Source organism: Phaseolus vulgaris, chromosome 2 (assembly GCF_051622355.1).
Source record: "Phaseolus vulgaris cultivar YP4 chromosome 2, ASM5162235v1, whole genome shotgun sequence".
In the NCBI taxonomy this organism is placed as follows: Eukaryota; Viridiplantae; Streptophyta; class Magnoliopsida; order Fabales; family Fabaceae; genus Phaseolus; species Phaseolus vulgaris.
In genome coordinates, this window is record NC_143499.1 from 27,586,781 (window position 1) to 27,602,108 (window position 15,328).

The window sequence follows — 15,328 nt, forward strand, 5'->3', positions numbered from 1 at the left end:
TTGAACATAGAATATACCAATTACTGGTAAGAGAAAAAAAAATCAGTACGCAAGTATATTTTATTAGGAGATATGCATGGTTGAAATTTTTGATGTGATATCATGACATAATGTTCTTCAATACTTTACTAGCTCTCATGAATGGTTAGACAAGTATGAATTACATTCACTCAACAAATTATATGTTCAGATTATCCACTATCCAAAATTTTCCTCGGTAATTTTCAGTGTAACAATTGACGCGAGTCTTGAGCAAATGCATTATAGTTTAGAAGTCAAGCAATTCCGCAGTTGCTTTCTTAGGATCTTCCCGGTTGCAGACCTTGGTATGTGGTTGGTGAAGAACACTTTCCTAATCTTCTTATATGGAGCAACCTGCCACAAAACAGTTACAAATGGGACAAAGTCTTAGTAGCCAACAGTAACATAGCATAACATAATTCAAATAGTAGAAACTAGGCTGTTATTTTATATTGTCGTCAAATCACAAACCCAAATGTATGGTAAGTTTGGTGATCCTTACGATTACAATCTTAAAATTTTTGACAATGTAAAACCATTTTACATTATCAGTGCATGACCATTAAACTCTAAAAATAGTGGCTAGCTGATGTAACACCTTGACCATGATCATAAATGTGAAACATTCCTATAGACACTATTGTATTGATTCAAGAGAAAATGTGAACTGAAATATCATAGATAGCACTTAAAAGTCTGCCTTATCAAGACGAACCTGCTCAGCAACATAATCCATAACATGCTTTGGAGACAGCACACTTCCAACCTTCTTTACTACAAATGCCACTGGCATCTCACCAGTTTCTTCATCCATAGCACTGAAGTGGAAAATGATGCAATACTTCAGGGTATATTTTAAGGGCCAGAGAAGAACATTTAGAGTATGATGACTAATATGTACATGCAGTAGCATACGAAGATATTTTGATCTTTTAAAAAACACATGCAGGGGGAAGAAGTGAGCTATGAAACAAGGATACTTCTCTTGCTTAAGGTGCTGGAATGTCAGACATGTTTCTCCTTCCAGAAGCTTATGCAACATCTGTCTGACATTCATCATTTGGTATCTATTTAAAAAATATTTTTCATGCTGGCAATTCTATTTCAGACTTCACACACTAGAGTCAAAATGAACAGTTGGACACTAGTATTAAAAAAAATATACTTTTATCTAAAATATTCAGAAATATTAGTTTAAATGTAATACAAAATATTTAAAAAAAAAACATGTTTAGGCTCATTATTATAAGATGAATATACAAGAATATGTACATATATAAGTCTTAATTATCATTTTAGACCTTTTGCTATATCCAGTGTGTGTTTCATGGAGTTCATACTTACCCTATAACAGCAACATCAACTATTTCAGGATGCAAAATTAACACAGCTTCTAAATCAGCAGGAGCAATCTGTAACAGATCATAAGCCACATGTAAGAATATAAACAAACAACACAAAAATTGTAATTTAGAAATTAAAAAAAAATCCTCCCTATGATTGAAAATTGTGCAATATAGACAATTGTTTGGGGAAAATACAATGCTACCGCCCAAAAAGTAAAGTTTCTAAAACTGGCATCTCAACTATACAACAAGGTTTGCAGTTTCTTCTGAGAATATATATCAAAATCCAACAATTTCCCAGTCAATATTTTTATTTTTTTACTACATACTTTATGTCATTCTAAGCTGATCTATATTATATTTAAGAAACCCAATAAGCATTTCATGTGTTCCTCTGAACCAAAGGTGCACTATATCCACACAGTGTGCATTGTTGTCAACTTCTGAATGTATTGTATTTATTTATTTATTGTCCAAGGGAGATCCCAACCCATCAGGAAGGGGCAGGGATGGGTTTTGAACATTCAGACGCAAAATCTGCTTGTCCTACAATCGAACCAACTAAGCTGTCTCAAGGGAAAAGTTACATATTTGTATGGAAGCAAGAGAAAAGGCTGTTATTTATTAAGGATTTTTTTTTTGCTTTCTGTTTAAATTAAAATTAGATACCTGAAAGCCCTTGTATTTGATGATATCTTTCAATCGGTCAGCTATGTATACGTATCCATCATCATCAAAATAAACAACATCTCCAGTATGTAGCCAACCATCTCTATCTATTGTTGACATTGTAGCTTCTTCATTATTCAAGTACCCTGAGAAAATTTCAAATTAACGTATTTCAATTGAAATATCAATAAAATAGGCAAAGAAAAAGGTATTAGCAGATAGGCTTGACTTGATTAGATTTAGGAACAACAAAGGAACAGACAAGAAAACACCTCTAACATTGGAAAATCACAAACAAGAAGTCACAACGACAATTTTTACCAGAGAAGAACTTTTACCTAATCTAAACAAACAAAAAACTTTAGGTAACATTTTAGTGGCAAAGACATGACAATTTTTAACTGAAAAAGCAACAATGGCAGCAACTTCTTATTGTAAACATTAAAACAAGCGATTTAAAATGTGTGTTTGGTTCCAAGTTATTTTGAAGAAATAACCACTTATTTTCATAATTTTTCAATAAATCTTATTGAAAAATAAGCAATTATTTCAGAGTAATAAATTGTTCCCAAACACACCAATAAATATAGAACTTATTTTTCCTCCATGATGATATAGAGCTATTCCTGTTTCAAAAGTAGATACTTTTGTACCTAATTGTATAAAGGTAGGCACATATTTATGACTATCTACATCACCTAAATTATCAATTGGCTTGAAAAAATCGTCTTTTAGTTGCTCCACGCCACCTACTGAAAAACTTAGGGGAGTTCCTATATCAATCACTTCCATTCCTCTCATTAGACCATATGTAGCACTCAATCTCAGTTACAGCTCTAACTCAATTATTTCCTAATAATTGTTCTACTTGACAAGTCATGTTAATTTGTTGACCAACAGCATCTCGACCCTTAACTACAAGACTGTTAATTTGTTACAAACACTAACAGATAAGCTTATAATATCATTCACTAGAAGAACAATAAACTTAAATGGAGCTTCAGAGCCTTGTCAAATATTTTATACACGGTAAAATCGGAATTTTTTCTATTTCATTTCAATTAAGGAAAACAGAGTTTTACCCGTCATAACTGAAGACCCTCTCAACCAAAGCTCACCACTGCTGCCAGGAGGCAAAAATGCACCAGTATTCCAGTCTACCACTTTTGCCTCCATGTTTGGAGCCAATAACCCTATTGAAGAATAATTTCGAAACTTTTCAGTATTGAAGCCACGTGTTCCAACGGCAGTTGACTCAGTCATTCCATAACCCTAAAAAGAAACATTCTTACGGCTGCACATTCTTAAAAATCTAGCAAAACAACATTACCATAAACAAACAAAAGTCCAAGTATAGATGTACTTGATGAGAATATTAACAGCACTATCAGAGTATTTGTTATTTGTTATTACACAAAAGTTAAAAGCTCATAAGCAGAAAGAAGGGGAACTTCACATTTTACATGGCTTCTTGTGTGTAGTGTATCTGTTTCAAAATAAACTGCACAAGTTTTTTAAAGAATTTATAGTGTTTCATTTCATTTATCACAATTTATCGTAACAATATGAAATGAATTGGAATCAACATATTTGGTATTGACTCTAGCAATTAGATGAATGCTGGCAGATGACTTGCATTGTTTGAATAAGACTATCTTGTTCAGAGGTTCTTTACCTGTATAAAATCAACATTGGGGAAAGTTCGGAGAAATTCATTAACAACTCCTGAGCTCAAAAGCGCTGCACCACTAGAGACCTGTATCAAACTCTGCAACTTACTGTCATTAACACCGTTTGCCCTCATTATCAATGCGGTCAACATCGGCGGAACAACAGGAAAGTGTGTGACTTTATATTCATCGATCACCCTGACAACCTCGTCTATGTCAAATTTTCTCATCACAACGACAGTAGAACCCAAAGACAACAATCCCAGAGCAAATAGCGACAAGCCATACACATGGAACATTGGCAAAACAGCCAGATACACATTCCTCAAGCAAGAGCCTTCATATTGAGAAGCTTCAAACCTCACAAAAAGCTCAACCATAGCAATAAGATTTTTATGTGACAGAACAACCCCTTTGCTCACCCCAGTAGTCCCTGAAGAATACAATATGCCAGCAGCGTCATCCTGCTTGATAACAGGCCTCTGAGGCAAATCAAAGTCACAAGAAATCAAGTCACAAAAGCATGAAAAACAACCATATCTCAAACCCTTATCGTTTTCTGGCACGGCAATAACAGAAATTCCCAATGGCTCTAGTTTCTTGAAATTTTCAGGCACGGTAAAAGCCACACTCACACCACACTCAGCAACCTGCCTGCGTATTTCATAGACACTACTAAGAGGGTTCAACGGTGTGACAATAGCTCCTAGATAGAGAACACCCAAGAACACAATGGGATAGTAAATGGAATTTGGAAGAAGAATCAGAACCACATCACCTTGAGAAACACCCATTTTGTGAAGACCAGAGGCAACGGATTTGACTAAAGGTAGCAACTTTGAGTAGGAAATGGAACACCCAGAGGAGAAATCAACGAGGGCCGAAACCCCATCATGGCGGTGGGAAAAAATGAAGGAGACAACGTCGAGAAAAGGGTCGCTGGGAAGGTCCACAGGGGCATGCTTGCTATGGTAAATGCCAGATTTTGGTGAAAACCATTGAGGGTGAGCGATTTGCATGCCGCAGTCTACGTTTGCAGCCATTGACAGCTATGTTTGAGTGAAGTGGAGTGTGGTATGAAGATGGCAGCAAAGGAACATGCAGATGATGATAAAAAAATGGAACAATGGAATGAAAGAAGGAATCAATGAATGTAAAAAATAAGAAAGAATGATCGAATCTGGGGTTCCGGCGGGAACTACTCCACACTGAGTTTCATTGGCATTCTTTCACCACTACAAACAAACTTCATTTTTATTAATACCATTTCTGAACAAAATACTTACCTAGGAACTTTAATCAATAAAATGTGTGAAACTACCACTAATGGCATCTACAATGTTGATTATCACTTAAATTAATCTGATTTTTTATACTTTCCATTATATCACGCTTTTTTAGATTTTTGTTCAAATTTTAAGAGTTTTACAAAGCTCAAACCCTTCCTAATGTTTTATTTCCTTATTCATAAAAATATATATTTTCAAAAGAGAAACTTTTTTATTCTTATTTTTTATAATTCAATAAAAATATATATTGATATATATCTTAATACAACAACTTTGATTTTATTAGTTTTATTTTTCTTGATTTGTTTAGTAATTGTAAAGTGTATTTGTTAAGAAAATATTAATGTTAACATGAAATAAACTTGAAGGGAAGAATTTTAAATTTAGAAAGTTAATTAAATCAACCTTAATATGCAATTAAGGTTGAAGGGATACACGGAGAAATTTTATTTTACCAAACAAAAAGCAAATGATAAAATACTCCCCTCAATGATAATTGCATATTAAAGACGTTTTCTTTCAAGACATGTAACAATATTAAAGACCAAGAAAAACTTATATCACACAAGCTATTATATAAATGAGTGTATAGATAGAAATTGGGATTATATTTTTTTATAATAAGATTTTATTGAAGATAACATTAATTATAAGATAACTTTTATATATATATATATATATAAATTTATATCTTTATAATTATTTATAATATATTACAAAAATATGTTAGTTTTATACTATGATAAGAGTTTTACGTTATAATAAAGAGAGTATCTATATATTTAATATTTTATGAAAATATTAAAACTAAGTCCTTCTTAAGTTAATACTTAAAAAAAACATGAATAAAAGTGAGGTATTTGTAAGCCTTAAATGTCAATCTTAATGAGATTAACAAACGATATTGAATATGGGTTTGGGATTTGACTTACAACCATAAAACTCAATATCAGTATGAAACGTATGCGTCCATATTCTACTTTTGAAGTGAACATCAAAAGTTACTCATGAAATGATTAAGTAGTTGAATATTTCTCATTAAAAATATTGATACAGTAATAATTTTTTTTTTTCAAGAATACTTCAACCTACAAGAAAATATATACTCACTATCTAACATTAGTGCCAGTATCATAGTCCAAAGTTTGGTATATGAATATCCTAGTCCAAAGCCTTATAACTTCCCAAACATTGACATTCATACATTATTTTACTCTCAACTCATTGTAACAAAATCTATGTCTCTTTCTTAAATGAGATACTCTTTGACATTTCTAAGAATAACGTAATATGATGATTATTAAAATATTTTAACCAATAATTTATACACACCATTCAAATAAATGCAAAAGTATAACAATAATAATAGAGTATATGGATAATTTTCTTTTATCCAAGTTCACTAAATACAAAAATATTTACTTTAACTTTATTTTTATTATTACTTTCTTTGTTATTTTTTCAGATTATCAAAAAGATTATGTTTAAAACAATACAAAATAAAATAAGAATCAAAGCAAAAAATTATACATGAGTCGATATATCACAAATAAATAAATAAACAAAAGTATAAAGTAACAATGAGAACCAATCTCTAACGGATATAAATTGAATGACATAGTTATAAATTTGATAAAGATGACAATGTGTAATTAGGGATACGTTAATTGAAATAATTATAAATTAATAAACATGACCACTGTAATTAAAAATAAATTAAATGACATAAATGTAAATAAATAAACATGACCAATGCATACTTAGAGATTAAATTAAATATTAAAAATATTAAAAATTAAGAAAATGAAATAATATATAATTAAAGTTATTTTTATTGATTAAAGTAATTATTTTCAAAGTTATTTTTGATTGATTGATGTGATTATTTTTCAATATATATCAACCATTTTTTCTCTCAATGTTTACAGTATTGAAGCAATAATCTAATAATAATTAAAATATTTTATCAAAATAAAAAAAAAATTATTTTAAATTATTTGATCAAAACAAAACATTTGAAAAACTAATCTATCTAAAAGGGAAAGCAAATTTGTAAAATTCTTGATCCAATAAGGTAAATATTTACCAGCTCCTTGGCAAAAATTAAATGTTTCATTACTTACTACCTTCATTCCCTCCCTTCTCATTCAATCAAATTCGCGGAGTATGAACCTAAAAACTAAAAACTAAAAAAACAAGATTCATTTCTATATTGATACTTACTTGAATGTCATGGAGAACATTCTATTAAAAACGTTATTAGTGGAATGTTTTTTTTTTCTCTTCACATCATACTATAATACTTCTAAAGCGACCCAAATTGACTCCAAAGATGACATAAATTGAATAACTTTCATAAAAGCAAAATTCTAGGTAATGATAATAATAACCTATTAACCAGAATAAATTGTTTTGACAAACATTCACATCTTCCTAGGAGCTTGCTCAAAGTAAAATCCTGCTACCCCACATTTGGATGAAACCAAACCATTTACATGTAAGGAGAAAAATCATTTACACTTGAAATGGATAGATAAAAACCCAAAACAGATCTAAGTTCACTGGAAATACTAAATTTTCGGCAAGTCTCAAGCAAACTGGTTGATTGGTATGCAGGAGTTGAGTTCAAGGCTAAACTTAGTACTGATAAACATAATGGGGAGGGGAGGGAGGATGGTATTGGTAGTAATAACCTGGTGGATACTCATTATATTGAGGTGGTAGTGCGGGTTCAATGATATGATGGGGTGGTGATAGTTGAGGCAGATGATGGGGTGGTGACAGTTGAGGCAGATGATGGGGTGGTGATAGTTGAGGCAAATGATGGGGTGGTGGCAGTTCAGGCAAATGATGGGGTGCTGACAGTTCAGGCAAATGATGGAGTGCTGACAGTTCAGGCAAATGATGGGGTGGGGATGGTATATGCAAATGATGAGATGGGAATGATTGATCCAGATGATGGGGTGGGGAGGGTGAACTAGGCTCAGTCGATGGAGAACTAGGAGCAGCAGTTTGTTGTTTATCTACTTCGATTTCAATCAATTCCTCTTCAACCTCAAATGACCTGAAGATTGGATGCAAGTAAGCATCAGCCAAATAAGCCTTTATGTTCAAGTCAGGTTCTGTGCTCTTCTCCAATAAATCCTTTGACATTGCTTCCTGAATAGATTAAGAGAAATCAGTTTTCCATACAACCATCAACTACGAGAAATCACATAATATGTAGCCACCTTCAAAGAAGAACAAAAGGAAGCTTAGTGTAGAGAATTCTACTACACTGTTCCAAAGGTTTTGTAATTTGGAATATTGGCTTATTGCATGGTGCATATCTTACCTCAATCGGGTACTTCCGAAATGCTGGCTCAAAACGTCTCTGGCAGTACTTGTGGAATGCAAATGTCAATACTGGTAATATAACAAGCAAAGGTGTGGATTTAGCTGCCTTTTTGGTGCTAAGCAATCCCAATAGAAGAAACTGGGATATTAGCATGCTTGCAATGATGCGGCTGTGAACAAGTGGCCAAAATGCAGCAGCACTTTCATACTGTTGGTTGTAGACATTGATTATCTGCATAATTAAACATCATGTAAAGTTATATTTAGGCTACACCACATCCTGTTTCATTGTGTTGGCACACAAAAATGTTACAAGCTCATGAGCAATATACCCTCATACAGATTACATGCAACACGCTTATTTTAATGGACATAATAACGATTGCTTTTATGTAATTATTACTTATGCTATGGTTTGGCAACTTCTGACAATTCCAAAGGACCAAAATCTAAGAAATCTTCAAGCTACTGCAAGTCAAATTAGCAAAAAGAGGCATGTTTTAAGATGACACTAGCGGAGACACTGACCTGATGACGATAAACCAAATATGCAAAGGCAAAGAAGACTAGTATGAAGGGAAGAAGGATCGGTGTGACCACAGCGTACACAATTCCAAGAAGGAAGTATAGTTGAAGACTTGGAATAGTCTCTGGAAAGTCCACACTCCCAGGGTCCATGGCCTTTCCTTTATCTCTTTCTGTTTTAACTATGAACATGTTCTTGAGATGGTATATAACCAATGGCTTTAATCTGAGAATCTCACTAGCAATTCCAGCCCATCCATCAACCATTATGTATGTCATAAAGAAGGTAGCCTTCATTGGAATGGAAACTCCAATTGTTCTAGGAATCCTATAGACAATGATAAGATTCACAAGATGAATGCATATGTACGAGTACTCTTTAGCAACAGAAGAAAAAACACCAAAAATAATTAAAGAAAGGTAAAAGAGATTTATCAGATACAGTGTAAGATTCAATAATGTTACGAAAAGGTTATGGCATTTATTGCATTAAATATATGTAACTGGAAAGTTGGTGTGCAACATTAGAGAATATCTAAACATAATATATTTCCAGTCAGACATAGCTTTAACACAAAACTGCTTAATTAAAGACATACTGTGTAGGTGACTGGTGAAGGAAAGCATGCAGTTGTTGAAATGCAGTTCCAGTCACTATGCTTCCCAAGAAAACATTCACCAGCATAAAGTAATAATATTTTGCAGCTGTCTTCCGCTCAAGAGTTGACAATGCAGTATATCCCTCAATTTTTGACATGATCATCAGAACTGATGGTAGAATGTACAAAAATACTTTAAGAGCCAAACCAGGAAGAAAACCTTGTAGAAAGGACTTGATGAAGTTCCTGTCAAAAGCCAAAAAATCTGTTAGGCTAACCATAAGGCATTTGAGCCAGTAATGTATACAGTATACCATGTTCTAATTTTACAACTGAAAATTCATCAAAGTAGAATAAATGAAGAAAATAGTGTATAGAAAAGATAGATGAATTAACAAAACCAAATAGGATAAATCAACCTATTTAGTAATTTCTGAAATAGAAGATAACGAATATCTGCTTTGCACTAAGGTAAAATAGTAAATTCCAATGCCTTGAAGACATATACATCATTTATTACTGGGGCCCTGATTAGTTTCAAAAAACTAAACTTAACAAATAAAGATTGAGCATTATATATTCTACCATAGAAGCTAAAACAGTTAATGATGAAATTCTAGAACAATATATATCAACTTCTAGATTAATTACCTTCTCTACTTATATCCAAAAAGAAATTTAAGTTCACTTACAATTCTATAACTGGTCTGAGGAAGGGAGCAACTTTTTCAAGACCTTCCAAATTGGCAAGGGATTGCACAAAAGCAATGGGAATCATGTAGAAGAATACCAAGGCAAACACAGACAATGTTATTACAAGCTTCCGGATGCTTAAAGAAACAAATGGTATGGCTAAGTTTCGCCAATATACATCACGTGGCTCAGGAGCCCAATCAGTTAGCCAGAGTGTTGGATTCTTGCTTTGTTGGGTTTGTGCACAAACCGATGCTCCCCAACGGGAATTGAATGAAAGAAAAGCAACTGGCAAAATAGCTTTGGGATCTTTTATAACTCTCTGGCGTTCCGATGTCATCTGCACATGGTATGCAGTATAGCTATATTACAGTACCTCGATTTCAATAATGGAAGCATGTGTATTAGCATAAGGACACAGAGGATTACCATACAGAAGGTAACATGCCACAGAAAAGAGAAAAACACCCGACTTACCAGGTTATCAAGTTCCTTAATTGCATGTTTGTAGTACTCAATCGCATCAACTTTCCCACCCCAAAGGCCTAAAAATCCAGTCTAAAGGGAAAAATAACAATGTCAGATTCAGGTTCCAAACAGATTATTAGTTACATTCCTCACAATTACATATCTTGGTGCAGATAAAAGAAATACCTTGACGGTGGACCTTTTGTCAGGATGTCTTTCAAACTTAAGCTGGTAATAGTCCAGCCAATTTTGGAGTCTATCTCTTCTTTTCGATAATTTAGCAAATTTATTTGCATTGTAGACAGCCTGAATAAAATTTAATGCATAACAATATGAATCATTTAATGTAAGGAAATATTCTGCTGAGTTAAAATAAATCAACATTAACACCATTTACAAATGCCCTGATCGGTTTATCTTTAATAAACTTTCCCAATCAAGAATGCAATAAAAATTATTACCTGGTGTCCAATATAATGATCTGGGTGGTTTGTTTGAAAGAAGCCATTCACAGAATCTGATACTGTGTGATCAGGCATACGAGGGATATTCCTGACAAGTACCTGCAACAAGAATGTAAATAACTGTGAAGATTTGAAAAGATGCTTAAAGAAAGTTAGAGGGGGAAAGCATTTATAGGAGTGACTATCCAAGCTGAAAAGCATTCTATTCTAAAACCATAGCATCTTTGCTATAAGAGTTCAATATAGGCCATTGCATCAATCCCGTACAAACCACTTTATTCAAGTACCAAGAATGGGTTTAAAGCTAGAAACTGAAAATTAGCTCCTTGTGAAGAAGTACAAAGAAGCACATCTAGAGTTGTTTTGGTACGTCCAATAGCTACATCGCTTAGGAGTCGAGACTAAAGACGGTTTATGTACATCTTTCTCCCTTAACCCACTGAAACACCTTTTAAGGACAAGACCGTGACAGAGCTATAAGCTCAAAAACGAACAATACCTCAGATGCGGTGATTGACTTTTAACGATGTTATCTCAACGGACTTGAAGTCGGAACATTGGTCCCGTCTGTGGGAACAAAACGAGGTTCCGAAGACGAACCCTCATTCCTTTAGCCCTCAACTAGGGGGAATTCGTTCCCACTAGACTTCGACTGACCCAGTAATCCCACGTCGCTTAGGAGTCAAGAACAAGGTAGTTTATATACACCTTCCCCCTTAATCTACAAAAACGTCTTTTAATGAGAAGAGCTTTGAACTCTAAAACGGACAATACTTCGGATGTCCAGTGATTTCTTTGCTAACTAGTGAAAAGTAAACTGATAAAATAACCATGCAAGCCTTACCATAATACACAAAAAAAAAGGAACAGACGCTTCACTGCAATTGAAAAATGGCGAGGACTGAAGAGCTCCAAGAAATGCTTTCTAGCAATACGAAACAATCTAAATTTTATTCTACCTATTAAAAATGAATTAAGATTTTTAACTTACTGTGAATTGCTCCACACGCCTGCGTTGTGATGCAATGAAGTGCAATCTCATTGATGCGATATTATCATATTCTTTGTACAGCAGAAAACAAATCCATAATGTGAACATGTATTCCAATGCTATGTGAACAAAAAATCTGAAATTTATAATTCCAGCTGTTAGCTATTTGATAACACAAAAATACTATCATGAAAATGTAATGTAGCTTGCAATACACATAAAACTAAACAATACAAGATTTAACCAAAACAAGAGAGACAGGGAGATGAAGAGAAAATATTTAAATGGTGGATATTAGATATCAGGGATTGAATACGATTTAGTACATGATTAAAAAAGTGAACTCTTTGATGAGACAATATAATACATGCTTCAATTATATTTTTTCCTAATAAAACTTTAATGCATGAGTGATGCGAGTAGTTAAAGTCAAGAGAAGAAAACACAAAAACTTGGACCTCAAGCGAACCATTCCTTCATAAAGAACGTTCTGAATTATTTGTTTAATTTTTTGGGGGAGTTTAAGGAAAAAATACCTTATAGATTCAGGAGGAACATTTGATATTGAGAGTTTATCAATATCACTCACTACCAATTCCCTTTTTAGGAAAAATAATGTCCCACTTGATACGTTGACTGGTATAAGAATGAGGAGTGCCACAACTGTGATTGGAACAAAAATCTTTAAGCTGAAAAGAAAGAGATAAAAATTAGTCCGATTAGTAGTAATCCAGCACAGTAATTTCAACATTAACAAGAAGTTGAAAAGGAGAGTCTTATCTCTCTTTTCACTATCTCAAACTCATGCCTCCCATCAAAAGATTACATTAATAAATTCGATAGACAGAAAAAAGGTGCATCCCTCACATGCAACACATAAAAGTTGACAGAAAACATAAACAGAGGGAGGAGCACAATGAAAAGTGGAAAACGTAGAAAATTGGACTACACCCCATAAGGTGAAGCTTCCACGGAAGAGATTTAACAAAAGCTGGCAAAACCAAAAAGAAAGTTCAAAACCACACGGCAATACTCTAGAATCTATTTGATAATCAAACGCATGGAAATACAAATACAAGCAACAACCAAATACTTAGCATTTTGAGAAGTAGAACAATTTTCAAAACATAGTTGCCGCACAACAACAAATGCATAACAACAATTACAGCAAACAAAATCACAATTCAATAAAAAACACAACAGCATGTCAGTTCTGTCTTTTTTTCCCAATGATAAAATTAAATGTAAAAAAAAAGTAGTCAATGACTCAGTGTGACTAAAGTTTAAACCTTTTGCATTAAAATGATAAAAAAAGGATCAATTCTGCAGGATGGTCGCCGCACAACAATCCATCACATCAATCACAGAATCCACAGAATTTAGTACATTAAATTAAAAAAAAAATCAGAATATGCTTAATAATAAAATCTTTTACGATGGATGAGAAAAAAATGGTAATTTTATCATGAGTTAAGCGGAAGGCAGCAAGTGATTGCTGAAAACAAACAACACGAGAATGGAGTGAACCATAGAGAGTAGAGAGATGTGATAAATGTTTAAAGGGAAAGTGAAAGTTGATATGAAGAGTGTAAAAGGAGAAAGGAGTACCCCAGAGTGTAGATTCTAAGGAAAGCAGCAGAGTCAAGGCCAGCATGGCTGATAATCTCAGACTCACTCATTCTGAGAGCCTGAGGCATCCAATTCAGGAAGGTAAGGTAAGTCCTGAAATTGAGGTTCACAAACTTGCCCACAAAATTCCCAGAACTCCTAGGACTACTTCTCCCTCCACTGAGATACCACTTTGGAAAGTAGACCCTATCATTGACGGGTTGGATTCTCAGCAGAGCAAAAGCCAGCAAGAAAGCAAAGGCTGAGAGAATGTTGATGGTAGCTGAGACACCAATGTCTGCAAGGGTGGCCATTGCAGAAACCAAAGGAGTCGAGAGAAAGAGAGAGAGAGAGAGAGAGGATGGGGTGTGAGAGAGGAAGAGAATTGAATAGAAGAATGAGAAGGGAAAGAATAACTGATTCTTGGTAACTCCAATTCTTTATTGCATGGTGGAAATAAAAAAGCTGGGTTCTTTGCTGTTGTTTGACTTTATTGAGCATCAATTAATAAACTTCATTTAAAAATTAAATTTTTTTGAGTTGGGTTTTTGTTTGATTGTGATGAGTAAGAGAGCACTTTGCAAGAGACGGTTTCATGTGCTAATGGAAAAGGATTAGCTCTTAACATAGTGCCATGTTCTTGTTTTTGTGTTTGGGTTGTGTCTCTGTCTCAGTTTCTACCATCATAAAGCATCTGATGAGTAAATTGAAAAGCCAGAAAAAAAAAATTAATTAAAGGGACTAATCTTTTTGCTTTCATTTTTTGTTTTTTTTTTTCTTTAATTCGCTTTTTCCTTGCGGCGGGAAAGTTCGCTGTAATCATGCTAATCGCCACGTTCGCGGCAATAAATCGGCTAACGTTGTTCCAATACGTAAATAATACGATACATGTATCTGTGTAACATAACATGCATCGTATTTAGGCTTAAATAAAATGGTTTTCAAATAATTTATTATATTTTTTTAATTCAGATCTTTTTTTCAGTAATATATGTTTGATTATAAATGATAATATTTATCATCAAAATAAATTTAATGGTGTGAATGCAAGTAATATTGTGTTACTTTTTTAAGTTTCATTTTTTATTTAATGGACCTCCCTCGTATTTTTTGTTAATTTTAATTAATAATAAGAGTATGTTAAAGAATAATGAAAACGCGTTGTTAATTAACTTTCTTTCAAAATTATTAAACCAGGTAAATTTATGATAATGGTGGCCCCTGGTGGGGCATGGTAAAAAAAATAAAAAAGTAATGAAATTTAGGTTTAATTAATATTTTTTTGTCTTTGTAAATGAATATGCACGTTTCTTTTAATTTTTTTTAATCTCTTTAAAATTGATATTTGTTGTGTAATCTTTGAAAAATATGTGAATTTTTGTTTTAATTTCTATAAAATAATTTTTTTAAATTTTATACTAATATCGATTCATAAGATTTTATTTTATAAAAACAAATAACATATCTTAAAATTATTTATTGACATTTTGTGACTTGATTTTTAGTTTAAAGCAATCAGTTAATAAATATTATATAACAATAGAAATAAAACAATAATTTTAATTTTAAAATAAAAAATTCAGAATCAAAATTAAAATAAACTTATTTTTATTGATATTAAAAATATATTTAAACATAAAATTGATACA

At 32.9% G+C, this 15,328-nt stretch overlaps 2 protein-coding genes across 4 annotated transcripts; both read right to left on the reverse strand.

Moving 5' to 3' along the window:
- Positions 1–47: 47 nt before the first annotated feature.
- Positions 48–4,956, reverse strand: LOC137811190 (AMP-dependent synthetase and ligase family protein). Of its 3 annotated transcripts, none has more exons than XM_090298471.1 (6): positions 3,712–4,956; positions 3,119–3,229; positions 2,037–2,182; positions 1,366–1,433; positions 737–839; positions 48–375 (listed from the first exon to the last, which is right to left on the reverse strand). In XM_090298471.1, the coding sequence occupies exons 2-6, from the start codon at positions 3,210–3,212 to the stop codon at positions 262–264; spliced, it is 525 nt and encodes a 174-aa protein (XP_090154597.1). In that variant the 5' UTR covers positions 3,213–3,229; positions 3,712–4,956; the 3' UTR covers positions 48–261. The 3 variants fall into 3 exon arrangements, 2 of the variants coding, with proteins under 2 accessions (XP_090154597.1, XP_068468929.2); XM_068612828.2 differs by having other exon boundaries at positions 3,119–3,308; XR_016518587.1 differs by lacking the exons at positions 48–375; positions 737–839; positions 1,366–1,433 and having other exon boundaries at positions 2,043–2,182; positions 3,712–4,885.
- A 2,406-nt stretch (positions 4,957–7,362) lies between these two features.
- Positions 7,363–14,274, reverse strand: LOC137811192 (early-responsive to dehydration stress protein (ERD4)). Its single transcript, XM_068612830.2, has 11 exons — positions 13,680–14,274; positions 12,608–12,760; positions 12,072–12,207; positions 11,078–11,179; positions 10,803–10,922; positions 10,626–10,706; positions 10,148–10,488; positions 9,456–9,701; positions 8,860–9,184; positions 8,330–8,563; positions 7,363–8,154 (listed from the first exon to the last, which is right to left on the reverse strand). Exons 1-11 carry the CDS (start codon positions 13,991–13,993, stop codon positions 7,633–7,635), a joined length of 2,574 nt encoding a protein of 857 aa, XP_068468931.2. The 5' UTR covers positions 13,994–14,274; the 3' UTR covers positions 7,363–7,632.
- Positions 14,275–15,328: the final 1,054 nt, after the last annotated feature.

Excerpts from the sequence above, each read along its gene's own strand:
- LOC137811190 (XM_068612828.2), bottom strand. The coding sequence starts at position 4,749 with ATGGCTGCAAACGTAGACTGCGGCATGCAAATCGCTCACCCTCAATGG. Across the intron at positions 2,183-3,118 it reads AGGGTCTTCAGTTATGACGG|GGTACTTGAATAATGAAGAA; the intron begins GTAAAACTCTGT and ends AAATTTTCTCAG. Across the intron at positions 840-1,365 it reads GTTGATGTTGCTGTTATAGG|TGCTATGGATGAAGAAACTG; the intron begins GTAAGTATGAAC and ends TTTCCACTTCAG.
- LOC137811192 (XM_068612830.2), bottom strand. The coding sequence starts at position 13,993 with ATGGCCACCCTTGCAGACATTGGTGTCTCAGCTACCATCAACATTCTC. Across the intron at positions 10,707-10,802 it reads ACAAAAGGTCCACCGTCAAG|ACTGGATTTTTAGGCCTTTG; the intron begins GTATTTCTTTTA and ends TTTTCCCTTTAG. Across the intron at positions 10,489-10,625 it reads TTAAGGAACTTGATAACCTG|ATGACATCGGAACGCCAGAG; the intron begins GTAAGTCGGGTG and ends TACCATGTGCAG.